This window comes from Clavispora lusitaniae (genome assembly GCF_014636115.1).
Source record: "Clavispora lusitaniae strain FDAARGOS_655 chromosome Unknown tig00000105_pilon, whole genome shotgun sequence".
NCBI classification, from domain to species: domain Eukaryota; kingdom Fungi; phylum Ascomycota; class Pichiomycetes; order Serinales; family Metschnikowiaceae; genus Clavispora; species Clavispora lusitaniae.
The window spans coordinates 653,205-677,952 of record NW_027093978.1 but is presented as its reverse complement, the minus strand read 5'-3'; the positions used below and the strand labels follow the sequence as shown (position 1 = coordinate 677,952).

Sequence of the window (24,748 nt, the reverse complement as noted above, 5' to 3'; positions counted from 1 at the left end):
TGACTTTTATTTTTTCTCCTTTCCAAGTGTATCGAATTCTCGTAACCTGCGCGTACCTATGGCGAAATGTCGGTTGTAGGCAAAACGTCGGTTGTAGGCTGGTAAATGGCCCAACATTGCCTTGGTTCCATTTAAATCCTCATGGCCGTCGAATATAGTCCTGAAGGTAACAAGTGGCATTTAGCAGGTGCATGTGCCCAGCCGGACTAAGGCGGCATTGCCGAAGACAAGTGAATTTTAACTCTTTGAGCCGTGTGTTGCGTATTCTATTCTTTACTAATTTCCTCCTTCATTTCTTCCCCTGATTTCTTATTGATTGATCCCTTCCTTTCTCTATTGGCTCGTCCCCCGTTCTACTTTTGCACATGTTTGCATTTTTCTCTCGACCGCTAACTTCTTCGTTCTTGTCCATATCTTTATGCGCACTAGACCAGGGAGATCTTAAGCACGGCTTTAGCGTGCCGGGCAAAAACCGCACTTTAGGCCGATGCGCAAAATAACCGAACCGAACCCCACTCAAGAACGGCATAATTTTGGTCCTGCTTCAACAACAGCCGTCTCTCTTGAACAACAGCCGTCTTCCATTCGTCGAGTATATTTTTGATGTCCCAAAGTGAAACAGCGTCTCCGACAGGCGATTCAAAGGGCCGGGTCAGGCGTCTGAAGGCGTGCAAACAGTGTCACGGCCTAAAGGTGAGATGTACACCCGTGGATGAAAACGACCCAGCTTCGCCTTGTGTGCGGTGTGTCAACTCTAACAAGGTCTGTGAGATGGATCTAGACCAGCCTCGCAAGCGGAAAAAAAGAAGCACCAATAAAGAAGCTTCTACAGTGGCAGAGCTTCGAGAGCAAGTGCGAGAGCTTCAAGAAAAGCTTTTGATCCTGCAACGGCAAAATCTAGCGGCCGAGAACCATATCAAGAACGAAGCGGGTCCCAGCCCTAGTATGGCGAACCACTCGCCTGCCCAGTCAAGTACTGGAGCGCCTGACGTTGACTCGCCATTATTTATATCCAAGAGCGACTTGGAAAAAGAGCTTGCTTTACTCTGCGAGGAAAATGTCACCTTGAGGGAAATCACAGAGGAAATCAGACGTAATGCTGACCGCCGCCAGGAAATGTTGTACCGGGACAAACAGCTCGATGTAGTTTCCCTTGGCATAATATCCATGGATGAGGCAGAGCTACGGCTCCGTGTTTACCGCGATCACTTGTACGCTGCCAACCCTTTGGTTGCCCTTCCTTCTGATGCAACAGTGGAATCAATGATCGCTAACCAACCTTTCATGTTTAACACCATCATGTCTATCACATGTATGGGCATGCAGAGTCTGGTTAACCCAGACGTCAGTCTTGCCTTGGAAAACCAGGCAGTCAGCTCTGTAGTGACAGAAGTGATGGTTGCAGGGAAAAAGACAGTGGAGCTTCTCAAATGTCTCATTCTTTTATCCTTGTGGTATAACAGCCCTGAGCTCTTCAAACTGAGAAGGTACCATATTCTTAATAACGTTGCAGTGACACTTTTGCACGATTTGGGAATAGTCAATAGGGCCTCGTTCGATTATAGTGGTGATACACAGGTCATTCAAAAGAAAGAAGAGCAATATCGAAGCTTGGAATACCGAGCATTGATCATGATTCTTTATTTCAGCACAGTCAACATTTGTTTAATTCTTCGTCGGGCAGTTTTCGTGAAATGGACCCCATATGTTGACGAGTGTTGTGAGTTACTCGAGAAATATGGTGACCAACCGTACAAAGAGCTAGCAATTTTTTCCAAACTTAATTATCAATTGGAGCGCATTCATCATATTGTCCACGCACCAGAGAATTGTGACAAGCCTAAAATTACGAAGTATGTGCTATCAGAGCTACAGACCAACTTGGCAACGATAAAGGCCAAGCTCAAACCAGAACACCATCAGTATAGAGCCTACTACTATTCAGTAGAAGCTTATCTATACCAGCCGAACTTTGCTAATTTCAACCTTGTTTCCACTGATAAGAAGAGCTGCACGCAGAATCTCAGTACAGATACATTGGTTGATGTGGCGCAGTGTACTACATCTTGTTTGTATGCGTTGGATGAGTTTAGTATGCTCCTGTCAGGAGAGGTAAGTGCTCTTCCATTGTTCTATTCTTCTCGTGTGATTTACACTGCAGGTATGCTTCTCCGCCTTCGTTACTTAATTCTTTCTTTGCCTTCACACATTGAAAAAGAACTAGTTCCTCGATATGCAATTGTGGCCATCCAAAAGCTCAGTAAGCAGGTTTCCGCAGCATCAAAAATGTTCCCGGCGAACTACTTCTTGAAGAAGATGATGCTCATTCTCCAACTATTTATTCAGACATATGTCACCCAGGTGCTGGAATTGTTGCGCCATAGCGAAACTCTGGCGCAGTTTCAGGTCCCCAGCAGACTTCTGGACATATACAAGCATGATATGAAGGATATGATTAAGCTTGCAAATGTCATTTACAAGTTCGGTTCTGGTGCCAACTTAACCAATGCATTTGAGAAGACCTACCCACCTGCACCATACTTGGACATGCTTAGCTCGTTAGCAACTGGTTTCCGCCAAAAAAAGGGCAACCCAGGACCTGAGGCACCGCCAAATGCTAGATCCATGCACAAGTCAATGAGCTTGCAAGAGAGTGGCTTGAGACACCCAGGTATGGGCAATATTCCTGACGGAATTCCTCATTCAGAAGCCGCAACCCCTGCACCGCATCTCCCACCTCTGAACGGACAGCCAGAATTGGCTTCTGGTGTTTTGGGCGGTCAGCATGGGGTGTTTCCAAATAACCAGGACCAAACCATGAACTCAGCAGGTCAACCCCATTTTGCGCATATGGTCACAGATGCCAAAGATTCGTCGGTATATACTCAACCGGTGCCACCACTTAATCACAACTACCCGAACATGGCACCTAACTGGGACACGCTATTAAGCAAAGACGATTATTTTATTGACGATGAATTTTGGAGCAATCTTCTTAGCACAGATTCAAATGCCCTGTCAAGTAAGTTTCATTTTGCTCAAGACGAGCCGATGAAAACCGAAAACTTACTATTTATGAATTAATGAGGTATAAGATGCGAAAGAGAGTCTCTTTTAAGTGTACAGATTTTCGGCATTTGTGGTTTTAGAGTAACATAGTCTATATTTATTACATGTCTAATATCATCAATTATTGCATGTCTAGTATCATCAATTATTACATGTCTAATATTAACACTCCAATAGGAAAACACACGATAGTCTTCCTTCACACTACTGCCTGTAGTACCCTTATGCGCATACATTATGAGAAGCGATGTATGAGCCGCGAGATCATTTCTTGGAAAAAGCATAAACCCCAATGCTGCCTCCAACACGGATGGGATACAGTTCGAGCTCGTTCTCTATCTTGGACATCCTACGTGTAGTTGCAGGACTCCTTTTCTTCAATGCTTTTGCCTCCTGGTGGTTCACTTCTTCCTCCACTTGGGGCTACGATGGGAAGTGGATAGATCCTCGATTCTTGAAGTTTAAGGTTGCAGGGAAACCGCTACATTTTTCCTTGGAGGACTTGGCATTGTACAACGGCTCGGATCCGGCTCTCCCTATATACATCGCCATCAACGGGTCTGTGTACGATGTGAGTGCTTCGCCAAAAATATACGGCCCCAAGGGCCCATATCGTTTCTTCAGCGGGCGTGATGCAGCACGTGCGTTCGTCACTGGGTGTTTCCAGAAAGAGGATGAGTTCACTTATGACCTTCGGGGTATTGACCCGGAAGAAGCCGCGCACGACATTCGAAGCTGGCAACAATATTATGAAACAAGTAGGAAGTATTGGTCAGTGGGAACAGTCGATCACAAGCCATTAACAGGCGACCCTCCAGCTCCATGTGTTCATGTGAAGTATCCTCAATAGGCTATCGAAAATGAAAGTTGAGAGGTTCGTACATAGTGTATAGATGCATTTTACTATTTGCTAGTACAAAGATCAAGACTCTTGCGCAAGATACCAAGCAATTCGCTTTCGTTCTCAAGCCCGACACTGATCCGGATCAAATTTTTGTCTACTCCCCATTTGGCTACCTCATCCAATTCTTGGTAATGCGCCAAAATCGCATAAGGACAAGCCAATGTGAAATTTGTGCCCAAAGAGGGGCCCTTGTGCAACTGAATAGAATTGAAAAACGTCACTGCGTGCTCTGGGTTGCGAAACACAAACGAAATCAACCCGCCGTATCCGCCTTCAGGAGCCTTCAACTCGTCGTAGTATTTTTTGGTGTCGGAAATGCTGGGGTAGAAAACCTGGTCAATCAATGGTGATTGCTCCAACAAGGCCACCACTTCAGCAGCATTCCGATTGATCTTCTTGGATCTGCTTTCAAAATCTCTCGAGTTTCTCTCGAGATACAACGCATCTTCAGCCCAATAAGTGTCCTCGTAGTTCTGGTTGAAGTATTCCTTCAACTGTGCATATTTAGACGACGCAGGATTCAATATCAAAGAGCCGCCCATCACGTTCGAATCACCAGAGAATACTTTGGTTAAAGACGATACAACCATATCAGCATAAGGTAAAACTGAAATGTTCAACAAGTTTCCCACTGTCTCGTCCACTACGACTGCAAAATTGAACTTGTCGGCCAACTCCCGGATTCTTTTCAAGTTAGGGGTTTTCAAGAGCGGGTTTGACGGACACTCGCAAAACAATCCCATAATATCCATTTCACCCGACTCCAACTGCCGTTCCATATCGTCAAGGGAAGCATCGTCACCGAAACCAAGGAAGAAGCAACCTGGCCCGAACTTGCGGAGAATGTTCAATGTGTCAACGTAAGGAAAACCAAAACAGACAGATTTCTTTGGAGGGTCATAGGTGCCTAACAATGCCTGGTGTGCATTGAAAATCGCTGCCATACCGGTAGGATACAAGTACACCTCTGACTCGCTAATATGAGAACCACGTTTGCCCAAGTTCGCAGATACCTGCGCCTCAGATTTCTCTGCCTGGCCACTGATACGCCGACGTAAGGCAAGTTTGGCTTGCTCGGCAAACATCAAGTCCAAAACACGGCCGTACTTTTGTTCAATGAAATTGTTGAACTCTGTCTCAACTTCTTCATTTTGCAGTTGTGAGTTAGACCGCATAGACGCAGTAATAGAAGGCGACTTGCGCTTAATTTGTTCCGCCTGTAACTCTTGCTTGCTCCTACCTTTTAGTCTCAACGGGTCCTTTTTGGCGTTTTCAAACAACTCTTTCAAAACATATTCAGCCATTCTAGAAGAAATGCCTTCACCACTGTGTTGCCAGTACTGCTTTGCGAGGGGAAATTCCTCCGGTGGAAAGAACACGATGCCTATGGTGGATTCAATCTTGCGCAGTTTTTCTTCTTCTGTTGCTGGAGGCGGGGTGCTCAATTGTAAAACACGACGTATAGCCAGTGGGTTATCTGACTTTTGCTTGATAAACTCTCGGCACCTTTTCGCAATGTTGTAAGACGGGAAAACCATACACCGCTCCACATTTCTTGCATACTTGGCCTCAATGCTCTTACTCAACTCCTGAATCACTTGGTGGATAAAAAACCTTGGGTAGCCCGATTTCATCTGGCTCACGACCCATTCTTGTCCTTCCTCGTAACCTACGGTGGCTTCCCATGTGGGTAAAGTCACGGAAATGGCATGCTCGGTATTGTTCGGAATGGGTGCACCCACATCCTGAGAAGGGCCAGTCAGGGTCATATTTCTGTGGTTGAAATGTGAAGTGGTCGAGATCTAGATTTGTTCGCGATCTTAGATAGTGCGAATGACTCAATGTGGAGGATATGTAATCTAGATGACAGTGCACAAGAAGAAAAAAAAATAATTCAACACCAGAGAGATAAGTACGACATTTATCGGGTATACATGTGGACCTATACTACATTAGAATGTGCTCGATAACTCTATACTTTGTAAAATTTTATTGACTTCTCATCATTACATGCTAGTGGCGTAATATTCTGTATGCAATTTTAAGACTTGTAAATTAGAACAGACGAGTCACTCACGACTTAATACAAGTGACGGACCCTTCTTGGAGACGCTGGACGTCCGGAACCTTCTTTGTTTCGGCAGCTGGTGCGGCGGCACCTTTACGGTTGTGTTGCATGTGCGACTGAACCAAATGGCCCGCAGCCAACGCAGAACAAAGCGAAAGCTCGGCAGCCAAAACGGCAGAGGCAACAATACATGCAAGGCGACGAGAATTATCACCCGGATTGGTTGGATGTGGACCACGCACGCCCAACAATTCCAACATTGCACCTTGAGGTTCCAAGATGGTTCCTCCTCCGATAGTACCCACTTCAATGGATGGCATGGACACGGAAATTTGCAAGTCTCCATTAGGCAACCTGTTCATAAGGGTCATACAGTTGGACGACTCGACGTTCTGTGCTGGATCCTGACCACATGCCAAGTACACGGCAGTAACCAAGTTTGCAGCGTGTGCATTGAAACCTCCAACGGAGCCTGCCATGGCAGAACCAATCAAATTCTTGCTGATATTCAACTCCACCAACGCGTCGACGTCGGATTTCAACACTTTTTGCACCACTTCCAGCGGGATTCTTGCTTCGGCAACAACTGACTTTCCTCTGCCTTCAATCCAATTGATGGCAGCTGGCTTCTTGTCCGTACAGTAGTTTCCGGAAACGGCAATCACGGACATATCATCCCAGCCGCATTCCTCAGCCATGTATTTCAACGAATATTCGACACCTTTGGAAATCATGTTCATTCCCATTGCATCACCAGTAGTGGTTTTGAAACGAATGAATAGCAACGTACCAGCGATTGCGGTTTTGATGTGCTGCAAGCGTGCAAATCTCGATGTAGAGTTGAAAGCCTTTTTGATGGTCTTCTGCCCTTCTTCAGAATCCAACCAGAGCTTACAAGCACCGGCTCTTGCCAAAGAAGAAAACGAAACACATGGACCTCTGGTCATTCCATCCTGCGTGATAATGGTTTCTACACCACCACCAGCATTGATGGCCTTGCAACCACGCATAGTAGAAGCAACCAAACATCCCTCAGTAGTTGCCATTGGGATGTGGTAAGGAGTTCCATCGATTATCAAAGGACCAGCCACACCTACTGGCAATGGCATGTAACCAATGACGTTTTCACAACAGGCCCCAAACACGCGATCGTAATCGTAATGAGCATGGGGCAACTTATTGCTTTCTAAAACGGGAGCATTAGCCAATTTGGCAATGGCTTTGCGTCTCACAACAACGGCACGAGCATTGTTGCCCAATTGTTTTTCCAATGCATACAAAGGTAACTGGCCAGCCACAACTAAAGACGAAACCTCACTATTATTGAGTTCCTTAACTTTGCCTTCTTTCATTTTCTTGATACATTCTTCAAGAGGAAGAATCCTGGCAGGAACAGTCAAATCGAGCGCTCCATCCGATGTTGAAGCCGAATCGTCAGTATCACTTTCAAAGGAGGGAACAGTTCTGATTTTTTCGATAACCTTCTGCTTTGGCTGGGATTCAATTAACATGTTTGCGGCGTTGCGCTGGAATCTGGTGGCATTCAAAAAGTAAGCGTTTGTCGAGATAGAAATGGCAAAACCAAACAACAAGAACTTCGAAATAATGCTGTCTCTGATTGCACTGGAAACTTTTTCAATAATAGCGAACACGAAGTCTTCAATCATGGACATCACTCCCACAGGGACATAAATCCTCGAGGCGAGAATAGTAACAACAGTACCATGTGGACCCACAGTAATATGTTTAGCGGCATTTTTTGATAATTCCAATGTTTCAGGAGCTGACGATCCAGAGAATGATGCAGTTTCGTACAACCAAGAGCTCCCAATCCAAAATGCATGGATTGCAATAAACAAACCAAGCAATGCCACTTTAACAGATACAACAGAAGAGCCAAAACGGGACTGTCCCTTGTACTCAGCTTTGGAAGCACGAGAAGCAATATTAGCAGCGACAAACGAAGACACACCTTCTTCTTCCAAGGCATCTTGCAATTCGTGAGTTCTGCGGGCTCTGTTGATTTCCACCTTCAATGCCAAAACAGCAGCATAGAAAGTGTAAACAAGCATCAAGTCAAAGAGCAAAATGAGGCCACTTAAAAGACAAAAATTTCTCAAGCCTTCCATCTGGTCAATAGAGAAAAAAGCAATCAAGAAAGCAGCAATAACAATGAGATTGTCTCTAAGCAAGCTGACAGAGTGATTGGCGATCACAGAAGAAACAATGTGTTTAACATCGTCCTGGTTTGATGATGCACGGGTAACAGTAGACGCGATGGATATCTTATGTTTAAAGCCCACAACTGCAGTCAAGAAAGGAATACCTTCAGTCAAACTGAGCAAAGAAACCTTGACGTTCAAAAATTTGGTGGTTACGGCTAAAGCAAAGATGAAAGCGTATGCAGAGGACAAGATGGTTGAAAATGCAAGCCAAAACTTTGAGCCTCCTTCCCTCAAGTCGATGAAAACTTTCAAAATCGTGTAGATCATGGCAAAGTAGGCCACTGCAATGAGGGAAATGTCAAACTTCTCAGCACCTTCGGTCAAAGCCTTGAGTCGCTTGGCGCCACTCTTTAAGTACGAGATATAACGGCGCAACATGTTGTTTCCTTTGGTTTTCCAAGTGATACCCTCGTAGGTGATCTTGGACAAGTCTGCCAAAGACTGGTCGACTTTACGCGAAGGCACAATCAAAATGCGATCGCTGGAGACACCAGGAAAGGTGTTCTCGATTTCCGGAATGGGGTTCTGGCTCATGCGCTTAAACACCAACGGAACAAGAGAAATTTGGTCTGCGTCCGCGTGTAGCGAGACGTCTTCAACTTTAGTCCAACCATTGTAGGTGGACGAGCCTGGTGGATGATAGTAGGAAACCAGGCCCGAGTTGTCGAAAGATTCAGGAATATACTCGTCAACGACCGCCAAATATGCAATGGACGCCAAAAATGAAGTCAAGATGGTGAAATGGATAGGCTTATGTGCCGATATGCTAGCCACAGAGGCGGTGACTTTTGTGACAAGATTGAGCATTGGCAGAGGCACGGCTTGACTTCGATAACAATAGAAGCACGAACGGCAGCTTCAGCAAACAGAAATGGAAGTGGACAAGTACGCTGGCCCGATATTTTTTTCAAGAAACTCGATTCTTGATGATGCACGCTAGACTTTTCTGGCCAATGGTGTCTGTTGTCTTGGACGTTTTCTCTTTTTTTTTTTTCTTTTTTCGATAATAGCGTGGTCTATACGAAGAGGCGCGCAGACTACAGACACGTCCGTTGAGCGGCACGGGTGTTGAACAGCAACTCCACCCTCCAACAAAAAGGAGCATGCGGACAAGAGCCTAGTCAAAAGGTGGCTTTGGATGTGGCACTTGTCTTGCAAGCACGTTTTGCTTTATTGTGGGTGGAAAAAAGAAAGGGAAAATTGTTTAAACCACTCAACAACAATCTTTGGGTGAGCAATTGTGCAGGCGAACCATGGCTTTATAGCATCACATGACCAGAAAGAAAAGTGGTATGCGTAAACGAGGCTAGGACTATCGGGCGCAATCAAAAGCCACCCATGAATAAGACCCTAAGAGAGGCGCGAGACGACCCTACATAGATGGGGACAGCATCACGTGCAAAAGAAAGGGCCCCACCCAAACGATCGGGATACTATCTGCTTTGGGAAGAGGATAAATATCTCAAACGGGCGAAAAAGGCGCTTCGGCGCATCCGAGCTGCAGCCCTTCTACTTCTACTACTACCGCCGCCAAGAACCTATTGTGTGTCTACGCTTTGCCAAATATAGAACCGTGTGGTTGTGGCTACGCATTCTTTTCGTATTCCCGTTGTTTGTCATATGCGCGGACCTCGTTGCGCTTGCATTGACGGAAGACAAGGTGGTTAGATCATGCAGGCATACGGACGCGGGTGCGAAAATTATACGCCCTGGCGCCTTCTATTGTCAGGCACCGCTTTCATAATGAACGGTGGGCGGAAAGATGCCCAGCACAAAGTTTCGAAATTGAATTTTCCGTGCTTCGCTACTGGATCGCATTGTTACGCTGCTTCTAATTTCAACTTCTCTTGCATCTTGCGCAAGTAAATCTGTTTCAGACCCTGGAATGATCGTTTTGCACCCAATGTGATTTCATGGGTATAAAAGACCGTTCAACGACTCCCAAGTCCCATTGCTCTTCTCTATCATCGTATCCAAATGTAACAATGAAGCTTTCTTCTATCGCTGTTGCTCTTTCATTCGCTTTAGCGGCTCAGGCCCAAGCTGTTCCAGCTATGGCCGATGACGTGACTTTGTCCAAGAAGGATGTTGCTCTCGCAAATGACCTCATCTCATCTTTGGACAACTTCAAGGCTAAGAGAGACTCTATCTCGGACCCTGCTGAACTTGAGGCTAGAACTTTTGGTATCATCCCAAAAATCTTGGGTGCAATCCACACGTCTTTGGGTTCCATCATTATTGATGGATTGGTCAACAACCCAATGTTGAGACCTCTTGTCACTGAAAACATTTACACCTTTGTTGCCTCCGGTGAAATCTCTGTTGAAGTTATGTACCAGGCTTTGTTCAAGGTTGGATGGTGTGAAACCATCATTGAAAAGGTTGTTGCAAACTGTTTCTACTACGAGGAAATCTTCAAATTATCTAAGACTGAGATTATTGACTTGACAAAAAAGATTGAATGGAAACTCCAAGGTAAGGCCGTTACCATTGCAAAGAGAGACGATGTGAGTCCAGAAGATGAGGAACTCTCTAAGATTACTCTTCCAAACATTTCTAAGAGACATGAGTCCATCCTTATCAAGAACTTGTTGGGCTCCTTGGCTAACTCTGGATTGGCACCTGAAATTGTTAAGCCTTTGATCATTGACCCACAATTCTCTTCCCACGGTATCAACTTGATCTTCAACTTGTGCCAAGCTAAGTTTATTGTTATTGATGAGTTCATTAGTGTCTTCCTCAAGTCTGGTTTGGTCACTTCCCTTTTCAAGTGCTTTTTCAGAGTTGCTGAGTTGAAGATTAAGATCTTTGAGGCTTTGTGCTTCTCTTTCAAGCACTGTAATGGTCCAAGCATTTCTGGAACTCCTACTGGTTCCACATCTCAAACCTTGTCCTCCACAAGTGTTCCAAGCTTCACTGAAACCAAGAGTACTGACATTCCAATCAAACCATCAGACGTTCCAAGCATTCCATCTAACAGTGTTACTTCGACCACAGAAGTTCCAGGTTTCTCTTCTTCCGCTGTGCCTTCCAAGTCTACTGATTCTACTGACGTATCTAGCTCCGCTACGCAGCCATCTGAGACTTCTTCCAAGCCATCTCAAACTTCCTCAAAGCCAAACACTAGCCTGAAGCCTTCAACATCTGAGTCTACTGACGCCACTTCTTCGAAGCCATCTGAGACTTCCTCGAAGCCATCCACCACATCCGAGTCTACTGACGCTACTTCCTCGAAGCCATCTGAGACTACTTCTCAACCATCTCAAACTTCCTCGAAGCCATCTGAGACTACTTCTCAACCATCTCAAACTTCTTCGAAACCATCCGAGACCTCTTCTAAGCCATCTCAAACTTCGTCTAAGCCATCTGAGACTTCCTCGAAGCCAGCCACCACGTCTGAGTCTACTGACGCTACTTCCTCGAAGCCATCTGAGACTACTTCTCAACCATATACCACTTCTCAACCATCTGAGACTACTTCTCAACCATCTCAAACTTCCTCGAAGCCATCTGAGACCTCTTCTAAGCCATCTGAGACTTCCTCGAAGCCATCTCAAACCTCTTCGAAGCCATCTGAGACTTCCTCGAAGCCATCCACCACATCCGAGTCTACTGACGCTACTTCATCGAAGCCATCTGAGACTACTACTCAACCATCTCAAACTTCCTCGAAGCCATCTGAGACTACTTCTCAACCATCTCAAACTTCATCGAAGCCATCTGAGACTACTTCTCAACCATCTCAAACTTCTTCCAAGCCATCTCAAACTTCGTCTAAGCCATCTGAGACTTCTTCTAAGCCATCTGAGACTTCTTCTAAGCCATCTGAGACTTCTTCTAAGCCATCTGAGACTTCCTCGAAGCCATCTGAGACTTCTTCCAAGCCATCTCAAACTTCTTCGAAGCCATCTGAGACTTCTTCCAAGCCATCTGAGACTTCTTCCAAGCCATCTGAGACTTCTTCGAAGCCATCTGAGACCTCTTCCAAGCCATCTCAAACTTCGTCTAAGCCATCTGAGACTTCCTCGAAGCCATCTGAGACTTCTTCCAAGCCATCTCAAACTTCGTCTAAGCCATCTGAGACTTCTTCTAAGCCATCTGAGACTTCCTCGAAGCCATCTGAGACTACCTCTCAACCATATACCACTTCTCAACCTTCTGAGACTACTTCTCAACCATCTACCACTTCTCAACCAGACACTACCCAGCCATCAACTACTAAGTCTGGTTTCCCACAACCTTCTTGTGTTTGGCAATGTTACTGTAAGTAAATGAAAGGTTATTGGACCATTGACCAATCCCAATTCACTTCTCATTTATGATACTTACAGTTTATAACCCTCTACTTATACCTGGTAACCTCTAGCAAGAGAGATTTTTTTTCGGCTAAGTAGGATTCATTTGAGTGTCTACTGGTCGATTTTTTTTGTCTTTTCTAGCAATAAATTGTTACCGTCTTTTCTCAATTCTGAGTTTTTGTAGATTAATTTACGAAAAAATCAAGCTATTATGTTTTTTTTAGACTAAACCAATATATTTCAAATTAAATTTAATTTTTGAAATAAGGCGATTTCATTTCAATGACATAATGTACAGAATCATCTGTGAAGCATTTTCCTGTCTTTACTATTTTACATTGTTTTTTCATCCAGCATATTCACCAATGTCGCTGCTTCCACTTCCTTGTTTTACGCACATTGAATGATAAAAATTATAATGTCCAAAAGTCTACCACTGACAAACCCTTGAATGTGACGAAAAGGGTGCATGAAAGGTGGGTTAATTGTTAGTCGTAGGCGAGAACATAAACACACAGAGCATAGTTCGCTACTTTGTTGCAACTTACGAGTTTATTGCGGTCGACGACAATAAGAAATCATGCAATAAAGCAACATTCGTATCGGGAAAAAATCGAAATAGGACAGGAAAGGACAAAAGAAAGAGGACAATTTAGCCCAATCAAGCAACCGCGAGATCGCTGAAAGTGGAGGCGTGAAGAATCCGATACCGCCCCACTTCTAGATTAGGAGAAGCCATGTATTGTTTATGCTAGATTCGCCCCTGGCAACTTTACCCCATTGTGAAGAAGACATTCTACATTATTTTTCTTGCTTCTTCTTTAGAGTTTGCCTTGCATATGCGCACTGCAGGACAGAACGTCAAGCTTATTGTTCTACGCAAACTGTATGCGCCGTAATTTAAGTGTATTCTAGCCGCACAGCATTTCGCCATAAGATGCGAAAACACCAGGAATGTGCATGTCTTACCTGTACATCTTGAGCCGACTAGTCAGGATTAGACGAAGAACCATGTGAATTCTCTGCTGGTCTCGTGGCGTCATTGTAGACAATCAACAAGACGACGAGAAAATGTAACAGAGGAGAATGTAACGCGATCGTGCAGCAAAAGACTCCTGAGCATTGAAATAGCGAGTATAGTGTTCAATACTCTTAAGAGATAACCAAAGTAAAAAAGTTAGTTAAAAATACATAAAACCGGCATATACTACTGCCAATATTTATTTTCCAATTCGGGCGTGTGGCGTAGTTGGTAGCGCGTCTGCCTTGCAAGCAGAAGGTCACCGGTTCGACTCCGGTCTCGTCCATTATTTTTTTTGCACATTTTCATGTCCTTTTTCATTTTTGCTGCTGCCATTTTTTAATATTTTCGAACTATATTATTTCGTTCAATTATTGCATTTCTCGAATTGAAACCTTCGTCAATTTCCATCGTAGTATCCTGCACACAATAACGCGTCTCCATAAACATTCAAGCTGCGTTCGTTTTCTTTTCTTAGTGCCAGTATCTAATATGCCAGGGTATGTTACAGCGAAGCACAAACTAAGAATTGAAAAGAGACTAACATATTTAGTGAAGTTGTGACCTTACAATCTGGCCAATGTGGGAATCAGGTCGGCTTTCAGTACTGGTCGCAAATGTCGTTCGAACATGGCATCCAACCAGACGGATTGGCTTTAGAATACGACAACAATGTTGTACAGTTTGAGAGTGATCATCCCGAGTGGGGTATTGATAAAGATGTGAAGCACCAGCGGACAGATAGAACAGACGTATTTTTCACGTCGAACGACCAGAACAAGTACACTCCGCGAGCAATTCTAATAGATTTGGAACCATCGGTGATAAATAGAGCAACTAGCGATATGCCCATGTTCAATCCTCGAAACATACACATGAGTGCCACAGGCAGCGGTGCTGCTAATAACTGGAAGCGTGGGTACGATTATGGAAGGGAGCATGAAGAAGAGTTGATTAATTTGATTGACAGAGAAATAGACAAGTGCGACAATCTTTCTGCTTTCCAGCTTTTTCATTCTGTTGCAGGCGGTACTGGGTCAGGAGTGGGAAGCTTGTTATTGGAGATTTTGAATGATCGTTATGGTAGCAAGAAAATACTCAGCACATTTCTGGTTTTCCCTTCGAGTGACAAAACTTCGGACGTAGTGGTGCAGCCGTACAACACCGTCTTGACATTGAAAAGACTCATTGATTTTAGCGATGCCACTTTCGTCTTCGACAATGACTCTTTGAATTCTCTCGAGGCCACATTTATGGGCAGCAATCCTAACAGAGGTGTATCTCTGAAGACGGCATTTGAAAGCGCCAATAAGCTCATCTCATTTGTTGCATGCGGCATAACGAATCCATTGCGCTTTCCCAGCTACATGTACAGTTCTTATGAATCCATTGTCTCAACTTTGGTTCCAACACCAGATTTAAAATTCCTTTCCTCTGCCATTGCTCCGCATTCCCAAATCCCAGGCGTTCCTCTGAGCCAGAACTACGTGAGCTTGAACGAATACGACATTGTTTTGGAGCTCCTCAATAACAAGTATAAGATGAACAGAACAATCGAAAACCCAAAGTACATCTCTATGCTAGATTACGTGATTTCCGACTCCGTGAACCAACAGGAAATCTGGAAAGGTGTCACCAGGGCACTGCAAAGAGTTGAATTTGTTCCGTGGGCATCGTCCACCATCCATGTTGTAAATGGTCGAAAGTCACCGTTTGCGCCCAAGGACGGGATCAGTGGCTTACAGATATCCAACAACACGTCCAACATTGGTCTTCTTACGAGAACTCTTAGACAGTACGACTTGCTTGCGAAAAGATCGGCCTATTTGAACTACTATACCGACTCTGACGATCCAAGCGAGAGACTGGAGATACTAGAGAAGTTCAATGAGAGCAAAGAGACTATCTTAAGCGTCATTGATGAATACAAGCAGTGCACATCAATGTCATATCTTGAGGATGACATTTTGGATGAGGAAATGATGTCATAACAATAGCATTTGAATACCCATAAACAAGACAGTTGGCTATGAAACAGGGATAGAAACGGCACGCGGAATTTTAAAAGAGTGCTTACAAATCTTTCCGTGTATTTTCCTTGCCTGCCACCATTTTGATCGTTATCTCGCGCCATACACGTCTATCTGCAGGTTATATCCCCTTTTGTGGCATTTTTCGATCCACACCCTGTCAAGTGTGCGTCCTATTTAATTGGCATTCCCCCGCCACATACAAGTGGTTAACTAAGAAATGTCTCACTTGATTTCCGAAAGAGCAAAAGCGCGTTCCAGAATCCATTTCACAACTGCAAACTTGAAGGATGCGCCAGAAGGGTTCAAGCCACACCCAGCACCTTTAGTTTTGGACTTTGGAACACCCAATGCTGGTTTTTTTCCAATCAGCGGGATTCAAGCCAATGTGATTGACTATCCATTCCAGGAGTCACTCGCTCTACCAGTTGGAAACGCTTCTCTTGAAAACTTGAATAACTTCAATGGATCGAGCTCAACTGTTGTGGAGGACCAAATCCTGAAATTGACGATCAATGTCGAGGCTAAGAATAGAGTTCAAATAGCCAAACGGACAGACGACCCGAAGTTGATCGATTTGGCGCGTGGTTTGCAATATTCGGAAGTGGAGGGCATTCCGCAATTACGCAACTTCACTAAAGAGCTTATCAAAAAAGTACATCCTCCTGCATACGACGATTGGACTACAATCTTAAGTAACGGGGCAGGAGATGGACTAAACAAAGCAGCAGATTGTTTCTTGAATGAGGGGGAAGTGGTCTTGATTGAGGAGTTTACCTTCACTCCCTTTTTGCAAAATGTTTCCAATGTGGGTGCGATTCCAGTTCCAGTCAAATTGAACCTTTCCACTACCCCAGGTGAAAGTAACGGTATTGATTTTGAGTACTTGAAGGACTTGTTGGAAAATTGGGATGAGAGAAGACCCGAATTGAAAGGTAAGAAGCCAAAGGCTCTTTACACGATTGCTACAGGTCAAAATCCAACAGGCCTTACTCAGAACTTGGAGTTCAGAAAGAAAGTATATGCGTTAGCGGAAAAATTTGACTTTGTAATCATCGAAGACGATCCTTATGGTTATTTGTCCTTGCCTCCTTATTCAGAACCTACTTCTATCTACAGATTGAGTGACTTTTTGACGGTTGACGAGTACCTCAAGGACCATTTAGAGCCTTCATATCTCACTATTGATACTTCTGGACGGGTGTTACGCATTGAAACATTCTCAAAGCTCTTTGCTCCAGGCTTAAGATTGGGTTTTATTGTGGGCCACAAGAACGTCATCGAGGCCATCTCCAACTACGCAAATGTGGTAACCCGTTCATCTTCTGGCACTTCGCAATTGCTAGTGAATAATGTTATCGAGCAGAGCTTTGGTGGCGTTGATGGTTGGCTTGAATGGATTTTGAAAATGCGCCACACTTACACTAACCGCAGAAACGTTTTGCTCTTTGGATTGTATCAGCTGCAGGCCTACAAGGCCGGCTACATTGATGTAATTGATCCACGTGCTGGTATGTTTGTCAGTGTTATTATCAAGTTTCCAGAAGGAGTCGATGCAATCAAGAAAATAGAGTTGTTGCAATGGAAATTCCGGGAGTACGGTGTCCGCGTTGTTGCGGGCATTAACATGGCGGTTGATCGGAAATTCAGCGTTGAACGTGGTCACTTTTTCCGTTTAACTTATGCTCCAGCTAATAATGACGAGGAGTTGGTTGAGGGTGCCAAGAGATTTGGAGAGGCTGTGTATGACTTCTTCCAAAAAGGGTTGGAGTTTTAGCCCTGTGTTAGAGTATGTACGATTCTTATTGTAAAACTATGTATTTTGGCCCCTGGCAATGAATCTGTTCCACCAACTCAAGTCACGGGATTGACAAATAATAAAAACTCATGTATGAAGCTCATGATAAAAACTTAATAATTCGTTTTGGTTTGCAATAAGAGGAGAACAGTAATTCTCTAAAAATCGATTTCGGCGACACGAACGACGTAAAGCTGTATTGATGCCAAACTTCAACTCTCATGATGTTTATTTGTGAGGCTATACGGTCACATGACCATTCCTCGCACTCATGATCCTCCAAGGGGGTCTTTCGACCAGGCCTATTCTGACTTTTTCTTAGGAAAAGATAAATAATATTTATTCAGACATGTCTTTCAACTTCGCTAAGTTCACCGATAACTTGAAGAATATTGGTGACAAGGTCACATCAGAGTTCAACAACGAAGTGTTACCTTTTGCTCAAAGAACTACACGTAGAGTTCAAGAAAGAATTGGTAAAGTTGACGTGGATGAGATCAGTCAATTACCATCGGAATACACCTCGTTGGCCGAACGTTGCAACAATGTCGAGAAGTTGTACAAGAATGTCTTGAAAGTGACCCAGAACTACGAGAACGAATCGTACGATTACCCAACCAACTTGCAAGAGTCCTTCACGGAGTTTGGCAAAAACTTTTCCAACCGCGTTTCGAACTTGTCTAAAGCTACCACTCCTGCTGAAGCACAGGCCGCTTTAGTGCATCCAAATGGGGAGTTCAAGCCTCCAAAGACCTTGTATCACGCTCTTGCTAGAGCCACAGATGGTTCTGTTTTGACTTCGTCTACAGACCAGAACAACCAGGACACATTGGTTAAGGCATTGGACTTATACTCCTCCAACTTGAATAAGATTGCAAACGCTCGTTTGGGCCAAGATCAATTGATCAAGTCGAAGTTCAATGCGCCTTTACAAACTACGTTGAGATCGCTCATCTCCCAAAGCAGTGCTATTCAAAAAAAAGTTGAGCAAAAGAGAATAGACTACGACTTGGCCAGACAGGCGTTGAAGAACTGCTCGAATGCATCGAAGGAGCCACAATTGAGAGTTGCCATGGAAAACGCCGAAGACGAATTTGCCAATTCCGTCGAAGATGCTCTCAGTGTCATGCAAAATGTCTTGTCACAATCTAAACCTCTTGAAGAGTTCTTGGAGTTGATCAAGGCTCAATTGGCTTACCACAAGCTAGCCAGCGAATTGCTTGGCAACATGGTTGGTGGGTTTGAAACATTAATTGATGAAGACACGAACAACGCCAGCAAAGCCGGCGATGCTAACTCTCCACAATCTGGTGAATTTGATATCTAAGCCTTCTATCGAGTAATATACGACATAAAGTGCAAACGAATTTGATTCCTAGGTAAGTCTATATACACATTCACTCTGCTAGTTTGAGAGCCTGCAACCTAAGGTCCGGAGCTGACTGGTCAACAGCAAATCCAAAATTACCTTCCAATAACTTAGCATGGATCGATTGCAATGCCCTTATGGTGTCCTTGGCATTTATCACTGCGGAAATATTGATTTCGTTGGCACCTTGACTGATCATTTCAATATTTATTTTTTCATCAGCTAGAACTTTGAACATGTTACCGGCAATGCCAATGAAATTCACCATTTGTTTACCAACCAAGGAGACGATTGTCATATTTCTCGTGACATCGACAGTACCCATTAAGCGCAACTCTTTCAAGGCATGTTTCAAGTGAGCCTCTTGGTCTTGCTGGATTTGCATCGCCATAGATACATGAACTTCGGATGTGGAGATCAAATCAACAACCAACTTGAACTTGTCCAAGGTGGTAAACAAATTAGCCAAAAAGCCGTGCGATAAAGTTTTCTTGTTCGAATGGACATTGATAACAACAATGTCCTGCTTGGCCGTGATCGCCGTGGCTGATTTTCTCTTGTGAGTCTGGATGTAGTTTGAAGACAAAGTCTCGTAGGCAGCAGGAGGATGTGGCGGCGTATCCTCGCCCTTTCTACCAATGTTGTCTGGGTAAATAATGGTGCCCTTTCCTGAGGGGTTGTCCACGTTTTTTATTCTGATGGGGATTTTGGCTCGAATCACCTGCTCCATGGTAAATGGGTGAATAACTTCGGAACCGTAGTATGTCAACTCAGCTGCCTCATCTGGAGTAACACTTTCCAACAATCTAGCATTAGGCACTTTTCTTGGATCAGCAGTGAAAATACCATCTACTTCTTTCCAGATTTGTAATTCTTCTGCTTGGACTCCAACAGCAATCAAGGCGGCACACAAGTCAGTGTAACCACGTCCGACACCATTTAGCAATCCACCAGGCACGGTACCGAAGTATCCAGTGAACACAGGAATGACGTCTGGCGCTAAATCTTGGGCGATTTTGCCCAACTGCGTAGCCAAAAACTGGTAAAAACTGTCGTCAAAGCCTTTGGAGAAATCGTAGTCCAAGGGAATTACATCAGACAAATCCACGTAAACAGCTTTCAAGCCGTGGTCGTTCATCAACGCTGCCATGAAAAGACACGACAATTTTTCGCCAATAGACATTATGCTGTCTAACGTTCTAGGGCTGATTTCGCCAATGATCATCGAAGCATGTAAAAGCTCATGAGCCCTGGCGATCTCCTTGCGAGTGTTTTCGACCAAGTCTGCTTTTATATTCGTGTCGGAGATCCGCTCCAGAGCATTTTGCACATGGTCATCTTCAATAACTTGCAATAGAGTGGTAAAGTCGCCGTTTTCCGAAGCAAGGTCTGCGGCTTTGAGAAGTCTGGAAGTGGTACCTTCGCTTTTCGTATGGGAAGATCTGGCGGAACAGACAACAGCGACTCTGTTCTCTTTGCTGAATTTCTTCACGATGTTGTCAACGATGTTTTCTGGAAATTTTCCCACAGAAGTACCGCCGAATTTTTGCACAATCCAACCTTGGGGAGAAAGTGCTTTAAGATCGAGAACCGAATTATACGATACAGCCGAGTGGGCCGGAGATGGAGAAGCCATTATGTAATGAAAAAAATGCAAAAAAGTGCCTGTGTGCCAACAGTCAGCGTGGTTGATGTGTAAATATGATTATCTCGATATGAGTCTCGCAAATGAGTCAAGTTTCGCCGGGCCTGTATCGCGTGAAAATTGTCCGCGGTCACGTGTCAACATCCGAACAACGCGACACGAGGCTAGAAGAACGGTTATAGCGCCTAAATGGAAATTCTCAACGAAAGAAACACCAAAGTCACCGGCTAAATATTGCCAACCAAGACATTTCTGTACTCTTGAATCATTTGTATATCTAGCACCTTTCAAAGTCACATCTTTTTTTTTTTTAATTCCAATTTATTTTTTCTCTTTGCACCGAACCATGTTAGATGTATCATCAGACTACGGGTGGTGCATACAAATTTAACGTGGAGTGATTTGGAGATGACCTTCACTTGACATTTTCTTCAACACCACTGACCATGGCGAAAAGAACAGCCGAAAGAACAGAGGACAACGGTGAAACGAAAAGGTTGGACACAAACTTTACCCACGAGGAAATCAAGTCGTTTTTGAACGCTAAGATCTTTACAAGCGATTTTCAAAACCAATTGGAAAATGACATCAAAAACAGCCAACCGTACAGATGGGGCACTGTCACAGAGCTTATGGATGACACATTGTTGAGAAACGTCCGCAAAGAAGTTTTGTCCGAGATTGCCTTCACGAAAAAGGAGACCGACATTTACAAGGTTTATCAGTCTGGTGATTTGGCAAACTTGTCTGGGCTCGATTGGGATGACTTATCCAGACTTCCATCATTGTACAAGTTACGAGCAGCTATCTACTCTCAAGAGTTTCGGGATTTTATTTCGAAAGTTACGGGGTGCGGTAAGTTGAGTGGATCTAAAACTGATATGTCCATCAACACTTACACCAAAGGATGCCATCTTTTAACACACGACGATGTGATTGGATCTCGGAGAGTCAGCTTTATTCTCTACTTACCAGACCCTCAGTTCACTTGGAAGCCACACTATGGAGGTGCGTTGAGATTATTTCCTGCAATTGTCCCTAATGTTCCTCAGGCGGACTTCAGTGCCAAGTTGGTTCCCCAGTTCAACCAGATTGCATTCTTCACTGTCCAACCAGGACTTTCCTTCCACGACGTTGAAGAAGTTCGTGTTGATAAACAAAGATTGTCCATCCAAGGGTGGTTTCACATTCCCCAGCCAGGCGAGGATGGCTACATTCCTGGTGAACAAGAGGAGACTGAAGCTAAAAGCACCTTACAGCAATTGCAAAGTAAGGAGTTACAGGAATACGATTTCCCCAAGCCATTCAGAAATGACATTCCTGCCGAGGAGCTCAAGATTTACGATGCATTGGACCCCGCTGGGCATTTCACTGCAGAAGAAGAGGCGTACTTAGCTCAGTACATCAACCCCATTTACTTGGGTCAAACTGCGATTCTGAAGTTGAACTCAACGTTCGCCGAAGAGTCTGTGCTAGAGATCAATCTGTTCTTGAGAGACGAATATGCGCATTTGCTTAGAGAGACGCTTCGGAGAACTGAGTTGGAGAACAAAGTACCACAGGTTGCTAGCGAAATCCACAGTCCGTGGAAATGTGCGGTGCCTCCCCACAAGCAACGGTACATGTATATTGATGGCAAGTCGTCTTTTCCTCTCACCGAAGAGTCTATTAGACACGTGAACCACATTGGTCCACAGGAGTTGCCAAATTTTGAGCTTGCAAAGCAATTGAGCCCACAAGAAACCGAGCGCAAGATACTTGAGTTGATGGGTCTCATGAAGTCTATCGCCTATAGAAAGTGGTTGATCTATGTTACAGGACTCGTTCCTACCAGTGACCAAATCCTTGCCAGGAAGTTTAGACCAGGTCACGATTTCATCTTGGCCACAACAACCGACAAGAACTTGGCTAGAGAAAATACACCTGAATTGAATGTGTTGCTAGAGGCAACTCTTGGTCTTACACCCACAGCGGACAATCCAAAAAATTGGGAATCGGGCGAATTTGGTGGCTACGAGTTATGTATGGCCATGAATGGTGCCGACAATGACTCTGAGTTCGAAGACGATGATCCAGCTGTGTACCGAACCAATGACCCTAATGATGATTCCGTATTGTTTACAAGCCAGTGCAAGTGGAACACTTTGAACCTTATGTTAAGAGACCCTTCAGTGTTGAAGTTTGTCAAGTATGTGAGCATTAATGCAAAGGGCTCAAGGTGGGATATTAGCGCCCAATGGAACGTTAAATACTTACAGGAGGAGGCAGAGGAAGAAGAAGAGGAAGAACAAGAGGAGAAAGACAATGCATAGGATCCATCTAGGGCAGCATTATCCTGTGTGATGTCTAATGAACATATATAATGTGATCAACGTCAAAAATTAGCGAGTAAGCAGGCCACGTATGGAACATATTTTGAGTGTATGACATGCTTAGGACAAGTAATATTGAAAATAGCTGTCACACTCCATGCACTTTTATCTCGTAAGCGCATCAACAGGCACTCTTTCACCTATTAAGAGACACATATCTGCTGCCTTTCATCATTGCAACTTCGGTATTCCTAAAGTAGAAATTTCATCCATATGGAGGAAGCTCTAATATTGACGATAAGGCGACGCTTTCCTGTGCAAGGTGACGAAAACGCTACAAAAGCGGTAGAAACCGATAATTGAAAGAAGATTTAACCTCGGGAAAGAGGCAGGCTATGCGCTTAGCTTATAGACCAGAAAAGCCAAAGAACATCAAACCCCGCAGCAAATGGAACCGATAACAACAGGATACACTTATCTCAGAGGCTTGAAACATTGTAGTGAAATATAACCGATTTTGGGTTAGAATCGCGAACAATCCGGGTAAATGCATCCGGGCTTTTTTTCCGCCTAGGGTGCGACTACCCGCGCCCAGTTTTGCTTCTGCCCACCAAAAGTAGAAAACCCACTCTTTCCCCATCCGTCTGACAACCAAGTAATTATGGCCAACTCTGAACCTAATCCAGTGGTTGTTCTTGCCTCTGTTGCCACATTCATTCTGGCTTTCGTTGCTCTCTACTTTGTCAAGCAGAACAAGAAGAACCAACCTGTCTTGCACCCTACCGAGTACAGAAAGTTCCCATTGATCGGAAAGACCAGAGTGTCCCACAATGCATGCGTGTACAAGTTTGGTTTGCCAAAGTCCACTGACAGATTGGGCTTGCCAATTGGTCAGCACATTTCCATTTCGGCTGTTATTGATGGTAAGGAGATTGTGAGATCGTACACACCAATTTCCAACGACGAACAATTGGGCTCGTTCGACTTGTTAATCAAGACTTATGAGAACGGAAACATTTCGAGACACGTTGAGTCCAAGAAAATCGGCGAGCACATCCAAGTGCGTGGACCAAAGGGTTTTTTCACTTACACCCCTAACATGGTCAAGAGCTTTGGAATGGTGGCTGGTGGTACTGGTATTGCACCAATGTACCAGGTGTTGACTGCGATTTTGAACAACCCTAAGGACAAGACCAAGATCTACTTGGTCTATGCCAACGTGGCCGAGAACGACATCTTGTTGAGAGCCGAGTTGGAGAAGTTGAAGGAATTGCACCCAGACCAATTCTTCATCCACTACGTGTTGAACAACCCTCCAGAGAACTGGGACGGCTCTGTTGGTTTCGTGACTCCAGAGATTATGGACAACCACTTGCCTAAGCATAACGAGGACACCAACTTGTTGATTTGTGGTCCTCCATTGATGGTTTCCGCCATCAAGAAGGCTGCTCAGACCTTGGGCTACCCTAAGGCCAAGCCTGTCTCCAAGTTGGGTGACCAGGTTTTTGTTTTCTAAGTAGCTTAAATACAAGGCGCACTTCAAACCGCAGGGAATATCAATATCGATCTTAAAGTGAACTTCGCTGATTCTTGAATTATCCATTACGGGTTTTAAACGAACGGCTATAACTTCAACGAATTTCGTGTCTGATGTTTACTGTTGATTTCTTGGCTATGCGCATGAACATCTGTCTCCTGCTATACGATATCGCATCTTCAAATTCTCATTCCTTCGTGTCTTAACTCCACATGTTTGTAGTTTTTACACTCCTCGATTCCCGTGAAGATAGCTTAGATTGTTTCCTCGGATGCTTACGGATTTACTATTGGATCCTGTTTTCCCAGCCGTTATCACATGATCTTATCTTCTCCACAGGCTGTTTATCCGATCGTAAAGGCTGTATGCCGCGCCGCATGTCGTTTATTTTCCTCTTCAGCCTTGGTGCGACATTCCGCATGACCCGCATACAAGTGACATAATCAGGTCTAGGTTGCTGCTTCACGTTTCT

At 44.3% G+C, this 24,748-nt stretch overlaps 11 protein-coding genes and 1 non-coding gene across 12 annotated transcripts; 9 read left to right on the top strand and 3 right to left on the bottom strand. All coding sequences in view use genetic code 12, as the record gives it.

Annotated features, from left to right (window-relative positions):
* Nucleotides 1-603: 603 nt before the first annotated feature.
* Nucleotides 604-3,084, top strand: WAR1 (War1p; the record flags this gene model as incomplete). The annotated part of the gene is made up of 1 exon (XM_002615558.2): nucleotides 604-3,084. The coding sequence occupies one exon, from the start codon at nucleotides 604-606 to the stop codon at nucleotides 3,082-3,084; it is 2,481 nt and encodes an 826-aa protein (XP_002615604.2).
* A 277-nt stretch (nucleotides 3,085-3,361) lies between these two features.
* On the top strand, nucleotides 3,362-3,919 carry FOB63_003324 (uncharacterized protein; the record flags this gene model as incomplete). The annotated part of the gene is made up of 1 exon (XM_002615560.1): nucleotides 3,362-3,919. One exon carries the CDS (start codon nucleotides 3,362-3,364, stop codon nucleotides 3,917-3,919), a length of 558 nt encoding a protein of 185 aa, XP_002615606.1.
* Nucleotides 3,920-3,972: 53 nt separating this feature from the next.
* On the bottom strand, nucleotides 3,973-5,742 carry STR2 (cystathionine gamma-synthase; the record flags this gene model as incomplete). Its single annotated transcript, XM_002615561.1, has 1 exon — nucleotides 3,973-5,742. One exon carries the CDS (start codon nucleotides 5,740-5,742, stop codon nucleotides 3,973-3,975), a length of 1,770 nt encoding a protein of 589 aa, XP_002615607.1.
* Nucleotides 5,743-6,046: 304 nt separating this feature from the next.
* On the bottom strand, nucleotides 6,047-9,073 carry HMG1 (hydroxymethylglutaryl-CoA reductase (NADPH); the record flags this gene model as incomplete). Its single annotated transcript, XM_002615562.1, has 1 exon — nucleotides 6,047-9,073. The coding sequence occupies one exon, from the start codon at nucleotides 9,071-9,073 to the stop codon at nucleotides 6,047-6,049; it is 3,027 nt and encodes a 1,008-aa protein (XP_002615608.1).
* Nucleotides 9,074-10,179: 1,106 nt separating this feature from the next.
* On the top strand, nucleotides 10,180-12,537 carry FOB63_003321 (uncharacterized protein; the record flags this gene model as incomplete). Its single annotated transcript, XM_002615563.2, has 1 exon — nucleotides 10,180-12,537. One exon carries the CDS (start codon nucleotides 10,180-10,182, stop codon nucleotides 12,535-12,537), a length of 2,358 nt encoding a protein of 785 aa, XP_002615609.2.
* A 1,261-nt stretch (nucleotides 12,538-13,798) lies between these two features.
* On the top strand, nucleotides 13,799-13,871 carry FOB63_005609. Its single transcript has one exon. It is a non-coding gene; the product is annotated as a tRNA-Ala (tRNA).
* A 331-nt stretch (nucleotides 13,872-14,202) lies between these two features.
* Nucleotides 14,203-15,576, top strand: TUB4 (gamma-tubulin; the record flags this gene model as incomplete). Its single annotated transcript, XM_002615564.1, has 1 exon — nucleotides 14,203-15,576. The coding sequence occupies one exon, from the start codon at nucleotides 14,203-14,205 to the stop codon at nucleotides 15,574-15,576; it is 1,374 nt and encodes a 457-aa protein (XP_002615610.1).
* Nucleotides 15,577-15,835: 259 nt separating this feature from the next.
* Nucleotides 15,836-17,392, top strand: ARO9 (aromatic-amino-acid:2-oxoglutarate transaminase; the record flags this gene model as incomplete). The annotated part of the gene is made up of 1 exon (XM_002615565.2): nucleotides 15,836-17,392. The coding sequence occupies one exon, from the start codon at nucleotides 15,836-15,838 to the stop codon at nucleotides 17,390-17,392; it is 1,557 nt and encodes a 518-aa protein (XP_002615611.2).
* Nucleotides 17,393-17,762: 370 nt separating this feature from the next.
* On the top strand, nucleotides 17,763-18,740 carry GVP36 (Gvp36p; the record flags this gene model as incomplete). The annotated part of the gene is made up of 1 exon (XM_002615566.1): nucleotides 17,763-18,740. One exon carries the CDS (start codon nucleotides 17,763-17,765, stop codon nucleotides 18,738-18,740), a length of 978 nt encoding a protein of 325 aa, XP_002615612.1.
* A 70-nt stretch (nucleotides 18,741-18,810) lies between these two features.
* Nucleotides 18,811-20,418, bottom strand: HOM3 (aspartate kinase; the record flags this gene model as incomplete). The annotated part of the gene is made up of 1 exon (XM_002615567.1): nucleotides 18,811-20,418. One exon carries the CDS (start codon nucleotides 20,416-20,418, stop codon nucleotides 18,811-18,813), a length of 1,608 nt encoding a protein of 535 aa, XP_002615613.1.
* A 455-nt stretch (nucleotides 20,419-20,873) lies between these two features.
* Nucleotides 20,874-22,739, top strand: OFD1 (oxidative DNA demethylase; the record flags this gene model as incomplete). Its single annotated transcript, XM_002615568.1, has 1 exon — nucleotides 20,874-22,739. The coding sequence occupies one exon, from the start codon at nucleotides 20,874-20,876 to the stop codon at nucleotides 22,737-22,739; it is 1,866 nt and encodes a 621-aa protein (XP_002615614.1).
* A 661-nt stretch (nucleotides 22,740-23,400) lies between these two features.
* Nucleotides 23,401-24,255, top strand: CBR1 (Cbr1p; the record flags this gene model as incomplete). Its single annotated transcript, XM_002615569.1, has 1 exon — nucleotides 23,401-24,255. One exon carries the CDS (start codon nucleotides 23,401-23,403, stop codon nucleotides 24,253-24,255), a length of 855 nt encoding a protein of 284 aa, XP_002615615.1.
* Nucleotides 24,256-24,748: the final 493 nt, after the last annotated feature.